At 38.3% G+C, this 18098-nt stretch overlaps 1 protein-coding gene across 5 annotated transcripts in view; it reads right to left on the bottom strand.

The window, feature by feature from the left end:
• The window catches only part of POGZ (pogo transposable element derived with ZNF domain), a 48041-nt gene that overhangs the window by 18898 nt on the left and 11045 nt on the right, over positions 1-18098 (bottom strand). For 3 of the 5 annotated variants that reach the window (XM_019919804.3, XM_019919806.3, XM_019919803.3), the window contains exons 2-5: positions 11778-11902; positions 10635-10793; positions 2395-2570; positions 1126-1234 (exon numbers count right to left, since the gene is read on the bottom strand). In XM_019919804.3, coding sequence (XP_019775363.1) covers positions 1126-1234; positions 2395-2570; positions 10635-10793; positions 11778-11901 — 568 coding nt within the window. In that variant the 5' untranslated portion in view covers position 11902. The remainder of the gene's footprint in view (positions 1-1125; positions 1235-2394; positions 2571-10634; positions 10794-11777; positions 11903-18098) is intronic. The other 2 variants (XM_019919808.3, XM_019919807.3) reach the window with 1 other exon arrangement.

The raw sequence follows: 18098 nt of genomic DNA, 5'->3' as shown, positions 1-18098 counted from the left end.
CAAACTGATTGGTGACTGTCAGGTTCCCAAGGGAAGCATAGATTCTAATGTCTAAGACAACAGGTATCACAAACTGATAAAACAAGTTAGCCTTAGTAATCAGCCCTGAAAACATTAAAGTGAAAGAAGAGTCCCATCAACTCCTCCCAGAACACCTTACCACACTGCCTTTTCTATTCCAAGAGTACAATCATGAGTAGCTTGACCTCTGTTATTGGAAGAGAATAATAGGTCTAGAGTGGGAAGCAGTATGGGTATATATAGGCCAAAGGGCAGAGCTGGCTCTGAAAAAAGTGATCTTTCTCAGAATACTAAAGGAGTCTTTCATTCTCTTATACAAACTCAAATAGAAGACAGACTATGCCATTCTACTAGGATGTCCCAAAGGTGAGTCTCCTGGCTCAACTATAGACAATTTCACTGACAAACATTTAAAAAATATCAGAACTAGATAGGATAGGCTCATGAGACTGAAGGCCAAAAACCCCTATGGGCTCTGAGAACAACAACAAAAACTTAGGAAGACAAGCTACAGAGATACCTTTACTACAACTAAATTAAGATACCCTTTTTTGGCCTGAATTGTAGTAAACTTATAGACACTAAATATGGAACTGGGGGAAAATTACAAGATTTTTAAAAATTATCTTTCAATTTGGTTTCTTAAAAAAAAAAAACTAGCCATTGTCAATATTTATCCTCAAAGGATATGCCATTTGTTTAATTTATATTCCAAATCTATGCTATAAAAGTAAAGCAAAATAATTTTATAATCCCACCATGTAAGTGAGTAGACTTATAAGGAATACAGAATTTGGGAGTTTGCATTAATAATAGTTCTTCAGGATAACAAACTTAATAGCTGAATAAAACAGCAGAAACAGAAAAATAACTATATAAACCCTGTTTTACTGCCTTATGAAGGGTGGTAAAAGGTTAAAAAATAAAACCACCACCCTGGCCAAAGGTTAGAGTTTTTTAAAAATGGGGCTTAAACCAATATGATTTTTGTAGTTTTAGATTTCCCTTAAATACACTTTTTAAATGACCTTGAATATTTTGAGACAACAAAAACAAGCCTTCTGGATGCTGGTTTATTCCAAATGGGTAGACATTTTTCCTTACCTGGGACTAGTGTAATTGGTCTAACTGTTTGGCCTTGCTGTACGTTCAGCACAATCCCAACCTGATTCATTGCATTTTGTACAGGCCGGACATTTCTTACAGGAAATCCCTGCATTAAAAAGCAAAATGATCTTTAACATGGAGATCAGCTAACACTAGCAGAGACTGCATTAAGACCTATATCCAAAAAAATGCCCACACCCTTACCTAATGATTCTCTCTCTAGAACTAGAGCTTTTAAATGACTGAGATGGAGAAATTTTGGACTTCTGGCAAACTTGTGAGTGGCAAATATTAAAACTGGAGAATGAGCTTTGGTACATATGAACAAAAATGAAAACCTACTTCTTGTCTTAAGAGAACCTCAGCTTAAAAAGCTCATCCACAGGGGCTTCCCTGGTGGTGCAGTGGTTGAGAGTCTGCCTGCCGATGCAGGGGACACGGGTTCGTGCCCCAGTCCGGGAAGATCCCACATGCCGCAGAGCAGCTAGGCCCGTGAGCCATGGCCGCTGAGCCTGCGCATCCGGAGCCTGTGCTCCTCAACGGGAGAGGCCACAACAGTGAGAGGCCCGCATACCGCAAAAAAACCACAAAAAACAAAAAAAAACTCATCCACAAACTGGCCCCTCAATTGCTAAAGGCATAGAATGCAAAAAAATGACACTAACAGTATTCACTGGAGTGATTCAACATACAAACAATTGTACGAAACTGTTCCCAAAGTCCACTTCAAAGGCCATACACCTCTGGGAAATTTGTTAGACAAGGCAGAAAAAAGCATTTGCCTTTACATTCCATACCAGCATTAGGCTTTCAACTCCAATTCACATTTATATCAAATAAGTCATCTTCCTTCTCTTCCAAAGATCTGCCGGCACTTCACCAATCTTGCATGTATATTTCCATAAGTCAACTAACTCACCCCATTTTAAGAAAAATAGCCCAAGCAAAGGGTAAGAACCCTTGAGGACCAAGTGTTAAGGCTTCCTAATGCAAGCTTCCCACTCTTTCCTGCCTAGACCTCAATCAAATTACTTAATAGTCCTCCAGGGGTATAAAGAGGAGATTACCCAGCTGTACACTATGTTGGGCTTTCTCCTAAAGTCAGTATCAAATTAAAAACTAGCAAATGAGAAAGCCAAATCAAAAGACAGGACTTAGAACCATTTCTAATGATGATAAAGACTTAAGTCATAGCCTTCAAAGGTTCCCATAGTCTTTCTCTCCTCTACCGTGTCTGAATTCAGTAGAATTCAGAGTCCTATTTACCTGTGTAGTGATGAATATTGGTTGTGAGGCCACAGGGGAACTAGTCACATGATTGGCATTCTGCATGACCTGGACAGGCCTCAATACTGGTTGAGTAACCATTGTACCCAGACCTGAGGTTGGATTCTGGGTTAGGATGAGCGGCTGTCCACCTTGTTGGACCAAAGAATTGCCAGCTAGAGGGAAGAGGAAAAAAAAAAACAATGTAAGAGAAAATAAACCCACCATTATAAGCAACACAATGGTCTTAGATAAATGGTGTTCCCATATATCAAGATATCCAAGACTGTCACTCACCTCAGGTTTAATGTCAGCAAACTTACCAAATATTTAAGCTTCACCCAAAGCTACAACTAACAGAAAAATACACAGAAAGGGAAAGTTCACTAAAATCTCCCCCATATATCTTAACTAGGGATGTCGTAACACACACAGTAAGACTTCTACATGGCTATCACTTTGACTCTGATGATTTAAGTGACCACAAATAATCTCCCCATACCAAATCAGCAAAACAAAGTAAGATATAAGTTCCTTCCCCACATTTTAACTAGGTAAAAACCTATTTTATCAGAATGTAATTTGTTGTTAGCTAATCCACCTTATATTTTAAAAAGAGGAATATTCATCTACAAACATTAATTCAGCAAGTACACAGAATCTAAAAAATGGGATCTCTTCCTAGCGCATCAAATCTCAGAAATGCAACAGATTCTCTAAACATCCATTGTCTTTAATAGGTATGGGAACACAGAGACTGACAGGCTACCTTCTTTATGTCATCAGAACTGATAAAGAAAAGACCTGGCCAAAACTAATCAACACCAAGTAAAACTGATATGACTTAAGAAGATTCATTCATTAATAAATAGTAACAAATATCATAAATATTAAAAAACTGGCTAATTTTTTTGAAATATTTTAAATTCTTTTTCATGTGTGTTAAAAGTAATTTTGTAATGTTTTTAAGTCCTGTATTTGCTACAATTGGCTAAAAAATCATTTACACTAAGTTTCCTGATTTACAAAGAATACTCCAAAACAGAAATTCTATTTCAGAGAGCCAAAACATTGGCTTTGCCAAAAAGCACGTTCTTTTTTTCTGTAAGATGGCTTTAGTAGCACTTAGTTGTCTTTAACTTCATTCAAAACAATTTTGTTAGATTGTATTGGGACAGCTGCCATAGTGTGCATTTAAAAAAAACTTATCAAGATTGACTTTTTGTGTAGCCATTTTAATACTGAAGATGGAAGAAAAAAATTTACATTTTTGGCAATATTATGCTTTATTATTTCAAGAAAGGTAAAAACGCTGATATGCAAAAAAAGATTTGTGCAGTGAATGGAGAAGGTGCCGTGACTGATCAAACGTTGTCAAAATTGGTTCGTGAAGTTTCGTGCTGGAGATTTCTCGCTGGACAACGCTCCACGGCTGGGTAGCCCAGTTGAAGTTGACGGCGATCAAATCCAGACATTAGCTGAGAACAATCACCATTATATCACGCGGGAGATAGCCGACATACTCCAAATATCTAAATCAAGCACTGAAAATCACTTGCACCAGCTTGGTTATGTTAATCGCTTTGATGTTTGGGTTCCACATAAGTTAGGTGAAAAAAACATTCTTGACCTTATTTCTGCATGCGATTCTCTACTTAAATGCAACAAAAATATTCCATTTTTAAAATGGAAAAATTGTGATGGGCGATGAAAAGTGGATAGTGTACAATAATGTGGAACGGAAGAGATCGTGAGGCAAGCAAAATGAACCAGCACCAACCACAGCAAAGGCCGGTCTTCATCCCAAGAAGGCGATGTTGTGTATATGGTGGGATTGGAAGGGAGTCCTCTGTTATGAGCTCCTTCTGGAAATCCAAACGATTAATTCCAACAAGTACTGCTCCCAATTAGACCAAATGAAAGCAGCACTCGACAAAAAGTGTCCAGAATTAGTCAACAGAAAATGCATAGTCTTCCATCAGGATAACACAAGACTGCATGTTTCTTTGATGACCAGGCAAAAACTGTCACAGCTTGGCTGGGGAGTTGTGATTCATCCACTGTATTCACCAGACATTGCACCTTCGGATTTCCATTTATTTCAGTCTTTACAAAATTCTCTTAATGGAAAAAATTTCAATTCCCTGGAAGACTGTAAAAGGTACCTGGAACAGTTCTTTGCTCAAAAAGATAAAAAGTTTTGGGAAGATGGAATTATGAAGTTGCCTGAAAAATGGCAGAAGGTAGTGCAACAAAATGGTGAATACGTTGTTCAATAATGTTCTTGGTGAAAATGAAAAATGTGTCTTTTATTTTTATTTTAAAACCAAAGGAACTTTTTGGCCAACCCAATACCTAAATCAAAGATTCAAGCAAAATACTGCAACTTTTTTACCTCAAATCACCAGAATGGGATGGACTCCCCTGAAGCTTTAAGTTCCACTTGACAAATGGTGTCACTATAGTTAGCTACAGAGCTAGACCACCAAAGTGGGTATACAGGTGGCTATTAATGGGCCAACCTTGAATTGTCCCATGTTCTCCCAGAAACTGAGAGTCCATCAGTGGACTAGACCCTCATAGTTACTGGGCCAGCAGACTAGTAATTATAGATGCTGACAGATAAAAAATTCCAAATTCTAGCTATGCTAATTACACTGGCAATTTATTGACTCTCTCTCTCTACATTTTTAACTTAAGTATTTTATTATGGAGATGTTCAAATACATATAAAAATAGAACACTATAATAAATCTCTATGTACCTATATCAGCTTCAATAATTATCAACTTAAGGTCAATCTTGTTTCATCTATACTTCCCATTCTCTTACCAGCTCCCATATTATGTTGATACAAGCTTCAGATCATATCACTTCATCTATAAATATTTCAGCATATATCTCTAAAAGGACTTTAAAAAAGAGGAAATATCAACACCATTATCACTCCTAAAAAATATTATAATAATTCTGTAACTATAGTGGATAATACTGTATGATATAATTGAAGTTTGCTGAGAGAACAGAACTTAAATGTTCTCACTACCCCCTATCCCTACCCCCAAAAGAGGATAAATATGTGAGGTGATGGATGTGTTAATTAACTAGATAGTGGGAATCCTTGCACAATGCATACATATACCAAATCACCACAAAGTACACATTAAATATCTTACAATTTTATTTGTCAATTATACCTCAATAAAGTTAAATATATACAACAATTCTTGGGAGCTTCCTTGGCAGTCCAGTGGTTAGGACTCTGCACTTCCACTGCAGGGGGCACGGGTTCCATCCCTGGTGGGGGAACTAAGATCCCACATGCCGCACTGTGCGGCAATAAATCAATGAATGAATGAATGAACAATTCTTTAATATCAAATACCCAGTTAGAATTCAAATTGACAATTACATTTTTTTGTTTGAATTATGTTACAAAAGGGTTCATAAAGTATAACTGATGACATACCTCTTCAATCTCTTTTAATCTATAGGTTCCCCATCCATCTCTTTTTTACTCCTCTGCAATTTACGGTTGAAAATATTGACTAAGCAAAAACATGTATTTTCTATTCACTATTTTAACTGCTAGGGTAAAAGAAAATAAATTATCTGTTATTTATCTAAGCCTAAGAATTCTTAAGATAATCACTGACTCAACATCTCAACTAAATATAGGAAGGGAAGGATGGAAAATTTTTTGCATTTATGTGAAATCAACCAGCATTAGCAAGTCTCAAAAGACAGGCCTTGTTCCCATGAAATCTACACATACTCTACTACTATAAAGAATGTTAACACAGCATTTTCTGCAAATATTCTCTCTGACCTCAGGGTCATGTTTGAATTTTGGTGGATTGTTAGGACCTTTCCAAAAATAAAGTGCAAACAAAAAAGTAGGTTTCTAAGCCTAGACTAGGTTTACAATTCAATTGAAAGCAAAAACCAGCATACGGCAAGTCACACTGGGTAAATTAAAGTCACACAGTAAATATTTATTTAATGTATTCTATAAATTCATTCTTATAATTCTAATGAATTATAATAATTCCAATTCTAACAAATGAGTTGTTTTTAATGATTTCTGCATTCTTATTAAGTCTTTCCTAAAAGAAATTCTGACAATTCAAAGGTCTTATGAAGTTCTATTTCCAGAGAATGAAAGAGGAAGTTAGAACCCTGAGACTTAAAAAAGCCTTTAAAAACGGGCTTCCCTGGTGGCGCAGTGGTTGAGAGTCCGCCTGCCGATGCAGGGGACACGGGTTCGTGCCCCAGTCCGGGAAGATCCCACATGCGGAGCGGCTGGGCATGTGAGCCATGGCCGCTGAGCCTGCGCGTCCGGAGCCTGTGCTCCGCAACGGGAGAGGCCACAACGGTGAGAGGCCCGCGTACCACAAAAAAAAAAAAAAAAAAAAAAAAAGCCTTTAAAAGAATTATCTGACCAATCCCCTACCTGTAAGTTTGTTCTCCAATAAACTAGGTACCTCAGCCATAAACTGATTAAATAATAGAAGATTTAGCAGCTTCTCTCACAACATGTTCTGTTTGTTTTACAAATCTGAAGGTCTTGATTTTTTTTTCTTCATTCTTTTAAGTTCACTTACACAGCCTTAAACCCCAGAGATAAGAGGGCCAAATGGAGTTGAAATGGGCCAAACAGGAATTGAAAATCATAATTACAGTAAAAAATGTATAACATTAAATTCATATCATTCACAGCTCAGAATTAAGCAGTGGTTCATTTCACTTCATAATGTTCCTTTCCAATGCAAACATATGATCAGTCAGAACTACAGGAATAATTTCTAAATGCTGAGTGGTGGATTCTGAAGAACAGCAAAAATAGTAAAAATGTTCTAAAATTTTATTCCTAACACTCTGTTAAAGAAAAAAGCCTTATTGAGATATAATTCACATACCATACATATTTTATCACCCATTTAAAGTGTACAATTTAGAGGCTTTTAGTGTATTCACAAGGTTTGTGCAATCATCACCATTATTTAATTCCAGAACATTTTCAGCACCTCAGAAAGAAACCTTACACCCATTAGCAGTTATTCCCCATTCTCCTCCCCCCAGCCCTGGCAACGAACAATCTAACTTTCTGTCTCTACAGATTTGTCTATTATGGGCATTTCATAACAATGGGGTCATATATGTGGCCTTTTTGATATCTATCTATCTATCTATTTTTGGCTGTGTTGGGTCTTCGTTGCTGCGTGCGGGCTTTCTTTAGTTGCGGCGAGTGGGGGCTACCCTTCGTTGCAGTGCGCGGGTTTCTCATTGCGGTGGCTTCTCTTGTTGCAGAGCACGGGCTCTGGGTGCACGGGCTTCAGTAGTTCTGGCACTCAGGCTCAGCAGTTATGGCTCTTGGGATCTAGAGCGCAGGCTCAGTAGTTGTGGCGTACGGGCTTAGTTGCTCCATGGCATGTGGGATCTTCCCGGACCAGGGATCAAACCCGTGTCCCCTGCATTGGCAGGCAGATTCTTAACTACTGCGCCACCAGGGAAGTCCCACATTTTGCTTATTCATTCAACATCTTAGGTTGTTTCCAATTCCGGGCTATAATGAATAACGCTGGCACTTCAAGAGTATCTGATTTTAGAAAGTCACACAATTGTGTGCTTATCTACGCATAAAAGAAGTTTTGAGCCCCCCCCTTTTTTTGGCCACACTGCATGGCCTATAGGATCTTAGTTCCCCAACGAGGGATTGAACCCAGGCCCTCGGCAGTGAAAGCACGGAGTCCTAACCACTGGACCACCAGGGAACTCCCAGCATGAAAGAATTTTTGGATGAACACACAAGACATACGTAACTGTGGTTACCAGTTTTTTTTTTTTTTTTTCGGTATGCGGGTCTCTCACTGTTGTGGCCTCTCCCATTGTGGAGCACAGGCTCTGGACGTGCAGGCTCAGCGGCCATGGCTCATGAGCCTAGCTGCTTCGCGGCGTGTGGGATCTTCCCGGACCGGGGCACGAACCCGTGTCCCCTGCATCGGCAGGCGGACTCTCAACCACTGCGCCACCAGGGAAGCCCCCCACTTTTTTTTTAAACCATGAACACAGGTTAACATTTTAATTTGAATACTAGGGCTTTCTAAAGTAAATAAAATCCATTTTCATATTTCAAAAAATTTTTGTACACAGGCCACAGGAATCAAGGGTCCATTCAAAGAGAGTAGGTCACATCAGTGTGTCATGAGATGCTCATCATGGGCCTTGGAATGCTGGGATCAAAGAAAAATTCAGCTAAACTGGTGGCTAATAGCACTTTGACAGCTTATATTAAGAGAAACATAGGAAAGTAGTATAATACAGTGGGAAGGCCACAAGTTTTGCAGTCTAAATAATTCAAATCCAGTTTAGTCGCTTACTATTTGACCTTAAGTACATTATTTAGACTCTCCACGCCTTGGTTTCTGCATCTGTAAAAATGAGAAAATCTCTAGATATAGGTTCCTCATCTTTATATATATGAGGGTCACTATAGGTTTAAAAAAATTCTAAGGATTTTTCATGTGATAAAAATTATTTTTTCAGGGACTTCCCTGGTAGTCCAGTGGTTAAGACTCTGAGCTCCCAATGCAGGGGGCCTGGGTTCAGTCTCTGGTCAGGGAACTAAGATCCCACATACTGCAACTAGGCCTGCACAATGCAACTACTGAGCCCACGTGCTCTAGAGCCTGCGCGTTGCAACTAGGGAGCCCGTGCACCACAACTTCCCACATACTGCAACTAAGCCCGCATACTGCACTGAAGAGCCTATGAGCTGCAACAAAGACCCAGCACAGCCAAAATAAATAAATTTAAAAAATTTTATTTTTTCAGTATCCACTTATGTAGAGCAATCTATTATGGCAATTTGACGCTAACAAATTTTAAATGCCTGACCCAGCAATCTCACTTTACATTATAGATATGCTTACACAGTGGGCACAGATACAATGTCTGAGAATGTTCACTGCAGCACTGTTTGTAATCACAAAAAAATGGGATTGTAGTAAATGTCCAACAATAAGGGAGGTAAATGGTTATATTCAACACTAAGAACACCAGGTGCACCTCTAATGGAAATGTAAATGGATACAACATTTCTAGATGGCCAATCCAGGAAAAATATTGATCAAAATCCTTAAAAATTGTGATAACCTTTGATCCAACAATTTGACATTTAGAAATGTATTCTCAGAACTATGGATGTGAGAAAAGACAAGAGAGACAAGAGAGACAGAGATGTTCACAATAGCCCTTTAAAGTAGTAGTACACAGCTTTACAACCTATTGCTAATAACAGTTAGCCAAACAACGGGAAATAGTCATCAAAATGTTACAAAAAGATTTATTAAAATGAGAAGATACTCACTACATATTGAGGGAAAAAAGCAAGTACAATCTGTATGGATCTATTTTTATAAAAAGTGAATCACTGCACATAGCATATAAATGTACATAAAAGTACATATATGTACAGAGTAAGTTACAAACAGTTATCTCCAGGTAGTGAGATTACAGTTAAAAATTGTTTTGTTTTTTTTTTTACTGTCCACTTTTTCTACAATGCATATATTATTCTTGTATTAATAAAGCTAAAGGAATTAAATAAGTCCTTTATAGCAATGCAATGATTCTATGAAGGTGCTTATTCTACACATGAATCTTGAGACATAACTTGCCAGTAACTCACTTTCAGAATGTAGAAACAGTCATCAGAAATGAAACAGAAACCAATATTATATAACTTCTCTAGTCAATAAACTCACTAAAAAACACTTCTCTTTCACCATCTCTTCCGGTAGACAACAACCCTATCCTATTTTTCATACCCAGGAACCAATAACCAAATGAATCTGCCAAAGAAAATATGGAACAAAGCTGCCCTCAGAGAATTCTTAGCAGACTAGTGGGGCTCTTCTAATTAAAAAACATAAACAATCAAACAAGCCCCCCATACATCTCTTTAATAGTTAGGAATTTGGGGTTTACATTTTCTTTCCTAGAAATTATCAGCAAAAAGACTCAGCTGTCCTCTGACTTGAAACACTAGCATCGATTCAGCACTAAATCAGAAGGAACAGCACCACTTACTTCCGTAACAGAGAATCAGGACTAAACTCACTCCAACACCAGCAGAACCACATCAGTACCTAAAACTGAACAGGTACAGCTGTTCCTAAGACCTTTTTTAGTCTCTCACCCCTCTAGCCCAGGAAGAATTTCCCAATAATCCCACTTACCATTGTTGTTGGCAATTAGTGTGACAAGAGTCTTCTTTGTACTGTCGCTGTTCTGTGCCCCGCTGCTACTAACGGTGGTGGATGTAGAGAGGTGCCCAGCAACAGAAGCATGGGCAGCGATGGGCACTGGAGCCGAGACAGGCTGCTGGCTCACAGAAACTGTGGGGAAGGGGAGGCACAGTCACTTGGAGACAGGGACAGATGACACTAAAGGATACTGTTCTAATCTTCCCTTTTCATCTTACTGTGGGTCTCTATAGCCAAAAACTTTCCTGCTTTATTCGTAAATCCAACTGTTCATCTGATTTCTCCTATGTGTCCCTCACACCACAAATTAGACACAATGCCTTCTTCTTAGCCTCACATTTCCTGGTAAATTAAGTTAGATTATGAGCTCACTGAACCCGGATTTTACTGTTTTGCTTATATAGCACAAGCAAACCTCTAGAATTCAAAGGCTTATTATCTCCACTACTGGTATTCATAACCATGCATTAGTAAGCCGTCCACAAGACCCTGAACTGTCCTGTTTCAGCCCAAACCAATGCCATCTTCAGTTCTCAAGGCAGGAAAGATAAAAAAATTAAAAGAGCAACAGATACAATTTAGAGGGGAAAAGAACTACCACTCAGTTTCTGAATTCAGGGCAATCTAGAATTTGACCCTGCAACATCACCTTTTTGAAAGAGACGCTAACAAGCCTAAGTTTGTAAACTGTCCATGGAGGCAGACACGAAGCGAATTCTGCTCAGCTCACAAAGGAAACCAAGTTCAAGTAAAACAAACAAAAAATCCCCCAAGACTATGGGAACCTGTTTTTGACTGGGTATATAAATGAGCACTGACACACACCTTTGCATTCTTGTTCGTACATCATTTGGTAAGAGGATTGCTTATGTGTTTGATAAACATTGGTTAATCCAATTCTCAATGTTTTCAATTTATTAAATGTGTTTTTAGCTTTATGTACAAGGAAACCAAAGCACTTACAGACCAGAGCACAGCGGAAAAAGGTAGCACCAGTGCCACAGTGAAGCAACCCTGGATTCTTGAAGTCTTCTTCCACCTCGCACTTTCTTAACAAAAATGCCATTCAATTCAGTCAATATAACAATGATCTAAGAGCAAAAGAATTTTTGTTACCTGTAGTAGTTTTATCCACTGAATTATAATCCTCAACTACAGAATCCTCAATGACATCACTGATTTTCTGCCATGGCTCCAACTCCTCCTCCTCACATTCCATAAAGAGGTCGGTGTCCGCCATGCTACAAGAAAAAGAAGATTGAATAAGATATTGACCTCAGAATGGGAGAAATAATTTTATATAAAATATGGAATCAGATTCCTGAATCTATTGGTAACCTATTCCCTTGTGCTCCCTCTACCATTTCCCCTAACCTCCCCCCATTTCCAAGGTTCCAGAAGTATAACTTTTATTCTTGAAAAAAAAAATTAATGTGGAAGAGTCCACAGCAAATTATTTAATAATTAGGGTTATGAAAATTTAATCTATAATACCCAGGGCTGGGATTAGGGTGAGGCGAATCATGCAAGTGGAGGGTCAGATCCTGCTTTATTTAAAATTGATATTTTGCTCATTATGAAATTTTTTGCATTAATATTGAGCTTTCAAAAATGATACATTTGCTGTTTGAGGAAAGTACCCTAGGAACTTGTTTGGAAAACTGGGAATTTTTGAAGAAAGCGCTAACCATTCTGTCTCTAGACTGCTGTTCTACTGATTCTGGACTTGAGCTGCAACATTTCCAGCCTCCAGCCAACCCTGCTTGCTTCAGACTGGCCCCCACAATCCTAATTGGCAAGAGCCAGTTCCTTAATATCTATCCTGTTGTTACTGTTCTGAACTCAGTGGTTTTTGTATACTGATAGACTCCTTGGTTTGTCTCAAGTCTGAAGTCAAGGGGAGATTCTGTCAGCAACCAAGACCTCTCTGTTCAGTCCTTAACTGGTTTTTCCTCAATTGCATGGCTTGTCCCTATATTTGTGCTACTAAATGTATAAAGGTATATAGTTATACCACCCTCTAAATTTTCTCCAATCATTTAATATATTGTGCAATGTAAAATACATTGCATCCTTAAAGCTGTCTGTCCATTTATCTTTATTTCAAGAATCTGAACAAAGGGCCAGGATATACTTGAGCTCTGTGTTTGGTGAAATTTAAATGTAAATAAAATAAAAATAATAGCATAAAAATGATACATTAAAATAGTATTTTATCTTGATTACTGAGCTTTTTTGCACTTAAGTGAGAACCTCACTTGTCACAATCTAATTCCAACCCTGCTACTACCTTAAACTCCACCATGATTTTGGGAGTCAGGCTTTATTTGAAAACACTGCTTAAACACTGCTTAAATTACATTCATCTTTATAATACAAATAAAGAGTTATTGTTACTATGCTGCTCTCCAGTATTAGTTGACTAAAAGTCAATTTCTTTGTCTTGGAATGGAAGTAGCATTACTGCTCAATGTTCAAACAAAACTTTTAAGGCAAGGACTCTCGGTGCCCTTAGTATCTCAGAAATTTTTTCACCACACCCCGAAAGCAAAACCAAAACAAAACAACCAACCTAACCTTTGTGTTTAAATAGTTAGGGCCCTACAATTTGATAGTACTACTTTGCAAGATGCCCAACAGATGGCGTTGTCCCCTTGAAAATTTAAAATATTCCAGCAATGCCGCAGTAAGTTGGCTAGTCAAGTGCCCAGTTTTTTTTTTTTTTTTTAACATCTTTATTGGGGTATAATTGCTTTACAGTGGTGTGTTAGTTTCTGCTTTATAACAAAGTGAATCAGTTATACATATACATATGTTCCCATATCTCTTCCCTCTTGCATCTCCCTCCCTCCCACCCTCCCTATCCTACCCCTCCAGGCGGTCACAAAGCACCAAGCTGATATGCCTGTGCTATGCGGCTGCTTCCCACTAGCTATCTACCTTACGTTTGGTACTGTATATATGTCCATGCCTCTCTCTCGCTTTGTCACAGCTCCCCCTCCCCCTCCCCATATCCTCAAGTCCGTTCTCCAGTAGGTCTGTGTCTTTATTCCTGTCTTACCCCTAGGTTCTTCATGACTTTTTTTCCCCCTTAAATTCCATATATATGTGTTAGCATACGGTATTTGTCTTTCTCTTTCTGACTTACTTCACTCTGTATGACAGACTCTAGGTCTATCCACCTCATTACAAATAGCTCAATTTCGTTTCTTTTTATGGCTGAGTAATATTCCATTGTATATCAAAACTACAATGAGATATCATCTCACATCAGTCAGAATGGCCATCATCAAAAAATCTAGAAACAATAAATGCTGGAGAGGGTGTGGAGAAAAGGGAACACTCCTGCACTGCTGGTGGGAATGTGAATTGGTACAGCCACTATGGAGAACAGTATGGAGGTTCCTTAAAAAACTACAAAAAGAACTACCACATGACCCAGCAATCCCACTACTGGGCATATAGCCTGAGAAAACCATAAATCAAATAGAGTCATGTACCAAAATGTTCATTGCAGCTCTATTTACAATAGCCCGGAGATGGAAACAACCTAAGTGCCCATCATCGGATGAATGGATAAAGAAGATGTGCCCACAGTTTTAATGGGTAAAGTGCTTCATTTGATTCTAACTGGTCTCTAATATTCTATTTTAATTATTTCTGTGTTCCCAAACCAAAACCACAAAGGAAAGAAGGTATGAGCAGGGTAAGAAAAAGCTCTAAAGTGTCAACTTAAATTTTCTTAGTTTTGTATTTAATTTACATATACAAAAGACAATGCTAGCCAGAAACCGAATTAAAAAGAAGCCAAATCCATATCAAAGGCATTCTTTGAGTCAAGACTACACAACACACTTTTGTATTTTCCAGTCTAGTTCCACTGAAAGAGGTAACATTCTAAACAACTCTTTTCTAACTGCTTAATTTTATACTATTGTTCTTTGTTTGCTGTGTAACTTTCTTAGAGCCCACAGCCAACAGACAATTAATGCATACTATCAAACATCCAGCAGAATGAATATAAACTGTGGATAACCTCTACAGACGGTTTTCAAGGACCTTCTTTTAGCTGTGACCAGCTGCAAGCAAACTCTCCATACATACGCTGAGCAATCTGTAGAGAACTTTCCTTGGGAATAAGCAGAGCTATCTGAATGCAAATTGTGGTTTTCAATGTCATGCTTATGGATATTTTAATAGCACATCCACAGGCTGGTCTTTTACCTCAACTATTTATAGTATCATAAAAGACTGAGTTCACGTTTTATCCTGTCAAACAATGAAGACTAATAAAAATAATGAAAGATTCTTCCATCTGACAGGAGTCAAATTATATTATTCCTACCATGAACAAGGTATTCTAAGAAACAGAGTGGAAAAGGCAGATGTGAAACGATGGCAAAGAAGAATGTTTATGTCCTAACTACTTTTGACCAAGTGAGAAAGAAAAATAACTCCTCAGATATAAGCTCTGCCAAGACAACCAATGTAAATTAAAAGATTCAAAATGGAAAGAAAATTACACTTAGAAAATATTTTTCAAGGTTTTTACAATGGAGAAGACAGTTAACCAACAAGGTCTGACAACTCGGAAAATAATAAATCTGCTGACTGAGCATATTTTATGACTCACAGTAAAACATCTCTGAAAGACACTGAAACCAAGTTTTCCAAACAGTCCTTATTTCTGATCTAGCCTCTTCTATCTCAGAATGTGATCATTCCTTTCATTTCAGCACCTATAGCTCAGGGTCAAAAAATTAAGTCTGTTGAAAAGATGGGCCATACCACAATAGAGGTATCAACCTGAATTAAATTCCTTATAAACTTTAAAATTAAAAAATGCAAATTTAGCACCCTTCAGTAGTTTTCCAGCTATCAAAAAGGAATCTTCATTAATATAATGAAATGCTATATTTAATATCTCTACCAAGATGCTCAAGGAACACCATCTTTCTCTGCGGTATTCCAAGTGATCCATGGCCTATAACCACCTTTCAACTATATTTGATCAAAGAAGACAGGAATTACTAAATAGGTAAATCTTCCCAAACTATCAGTCTACTCATGTTTAATTTCTTTCTACACCGAACCTTCAACTTAATTTCTCACAAGAAAAAGAAAAATCTGGAATTTTCCCCTCTCTACCCTATTATTTTGCTATAAAGGATAAATGTACTCATAGGCTTGGAATACATCTCACATGCAAAAACAAACAGTGACTTCCCTGGTGGTCCAGTGGTTAAGAATCCGCCTGCCAATGCAGGGGACACAGGTTCGAGTCCTGGTCCAGGAAGATCCCACATGCCGCGGATCAACTAAGCCTGTGCGCCTCAACTACTGAGCCTGCGCTCTAGAACCCATGAGCCACAACTACTGAGCCCACGTGCCACAACTACTGAAGCCCGTGTACCTAAAGCCCGTGCTCTGCAACAAGGAAGCCACCGCAATGAGCAGCCCACGCACTGCAATGAAGAGTAGCCCCTGCTCACAGCAACTAGAGAAAGCCTGCACGCAGCAACGAAGACCCAACACAGCCAAAAATAAAATGAATAAAATAAATAAATTTATTAAAAAAAAAAAGAATCCACCTTCCAATGTAGGGGACGCAGGCTCGATTCCTGGTTAGGGTACTAAGATCCCACATGCCACAAGGCAACTAAGCCCGCAGCTGTAACTACTAAGCCCTCATGCTCTACAGCCCATGCACCACAACTACTGAGGCTGCACACTCCAGAGCCCGCACACCACAACTAGAGAGAAACTTGCAGGCCACAAGGAAAGATCCCATGAACCGCAACTAAGACCAGACGCAGCCAAATAAATAACAAAACCAAAAACCTTACATTGAACTTCAATCCTTACTCAGTTTTGGGACATTTTCATTTCTTCTGAAAAAGTGCCAGGTAAAAACCTGAATTCCAGAAATTAAAAGCCAGCACATAGGGAACACCATGCTACATCAAGAGGAAAACTTGCACAGGTAGTAAATTTGAGAATCATATACTGTAACCAAGTAAAGGGGCAAACTTTCATCATATTACAACTATGAATCTCTATATCAAGACTGTAGTGATTCCTTTTCTGCTATTCCTAAAATGAGATATCAATTTTAATTATATACAAGAGTAGGGAATTCCCTGGCAGTCCAGTGGTTAGGACTCCATGCTTCCACTTCAGGGGGCCTGGGTTTGATCCTTGATTGGGGCCAAAAAAAAAAAATTATATACAAGAGTAGACATGGGGATTCCCAGGTGGCGCAGTGGTTGAGAGTCCACCTGCCGATGCAGGGGACACGGGTTCGTGCCCCGGTCCGGGAAGATCCCGCATGCCGCGAAGTGGCTGGGCCCGTGAGCCATGGCCACTGAGCCTGCGCGTCCAGAGCCTGTGCTCCGCCGCGGGAAAGGCCACAACAGTGAGAGGCCCGCATACCGCAAAAAAAAAAAAAAAAAAAAGAGTAGACATGTATCCATCACCCAGCTTCAAAAATTATCAACCAATCTTGTTTCATCTATGCCCTCTCTTCTTCATATTATTTTGAAACTAATCTCTAATATCATATTTATAAATATTTTATTATGTAGCTCTAAAAGATAAGGACTTGAAAAGATCATGTACCAAAAGAAAGAAAAATCATAGAGAATTCCTTGGTCAGCCAGTGGTTAGGACGCAGTGCTTTCACTGCTGGGGCTGGGTCTGATCCCTGGTTGAGGAACTGAGATCCCGCAAGCTGCATGGCCAAATATTAAAATAAATAAATAAATCACAGTACCATTAATATGTCTAAAAGATTTATAGTCTCAATATCAAATATCTAGTCAACACTGAAATCTCAAATTCTCTCAAACGCCATATTTCTTTTAAAATTTATTTTATATTGGAATATAGCTAATATACAATACTGTGTTAGTTTCAGGTGTACAGCAGTGGTTCAGTTATACATATTCATATATCCATTTTTTTTCAGATTCTTTTCCCATATAGGTTATTACAGAATACTGAGTAGAGTTTCCTGTGCTATATAGTAGGTCTTTGTTGATTATCTGTTTTATATATAGTAGTGTGTATATGTTAATCCCAAACTCCTAATTTATCCCTCCCCCTACCTTTCCCCTTTGGTAACCATAAATTTGTTCTTGAAGTCTGTGAGTCCCCTTCTGTTTTGTAAGTAAGTTCATTTGTATCCTTTTTTAGATTCCACAAATAAGTGATATCACATATTTGTCTTTCTCTGACTTACTTCACTTAGTATGTTAATCTCTAGGTCCATGCATGTTGCTGCAAATGGCATTATTTCATTCTTTTTTATGGCTGAGTAATATTCCATTGTATATATTTACCACATCTTCTTTACCCATTCCTCTGTTGATAGACATTTAGGTTGCTTCGATGTCTTAACTAAATACCATATTTCTTAAAGTTTGTTTGGTTCAGATT

The sequence above is a fragment of the Tursiops truncatus genome, chromosome 1, assembly GCF_011762595.2.
Source record: "Tursiops truncatus isolate mTurTru1 chromosome 1, mTurTru1.mat.Y, whole genome shotgun sequence".
In the NCBI taxonomy this organism is placed as follows: domain Eukaryota; kingdom Metazoa; phylum Chordata; class Mammalia; order Artiodactyla; family Delphinidae; genus Tursiops; species Tursiops truncatus.
This window is presented reverse-complemented; position numbering and strand designations above follow the sequence as displayed.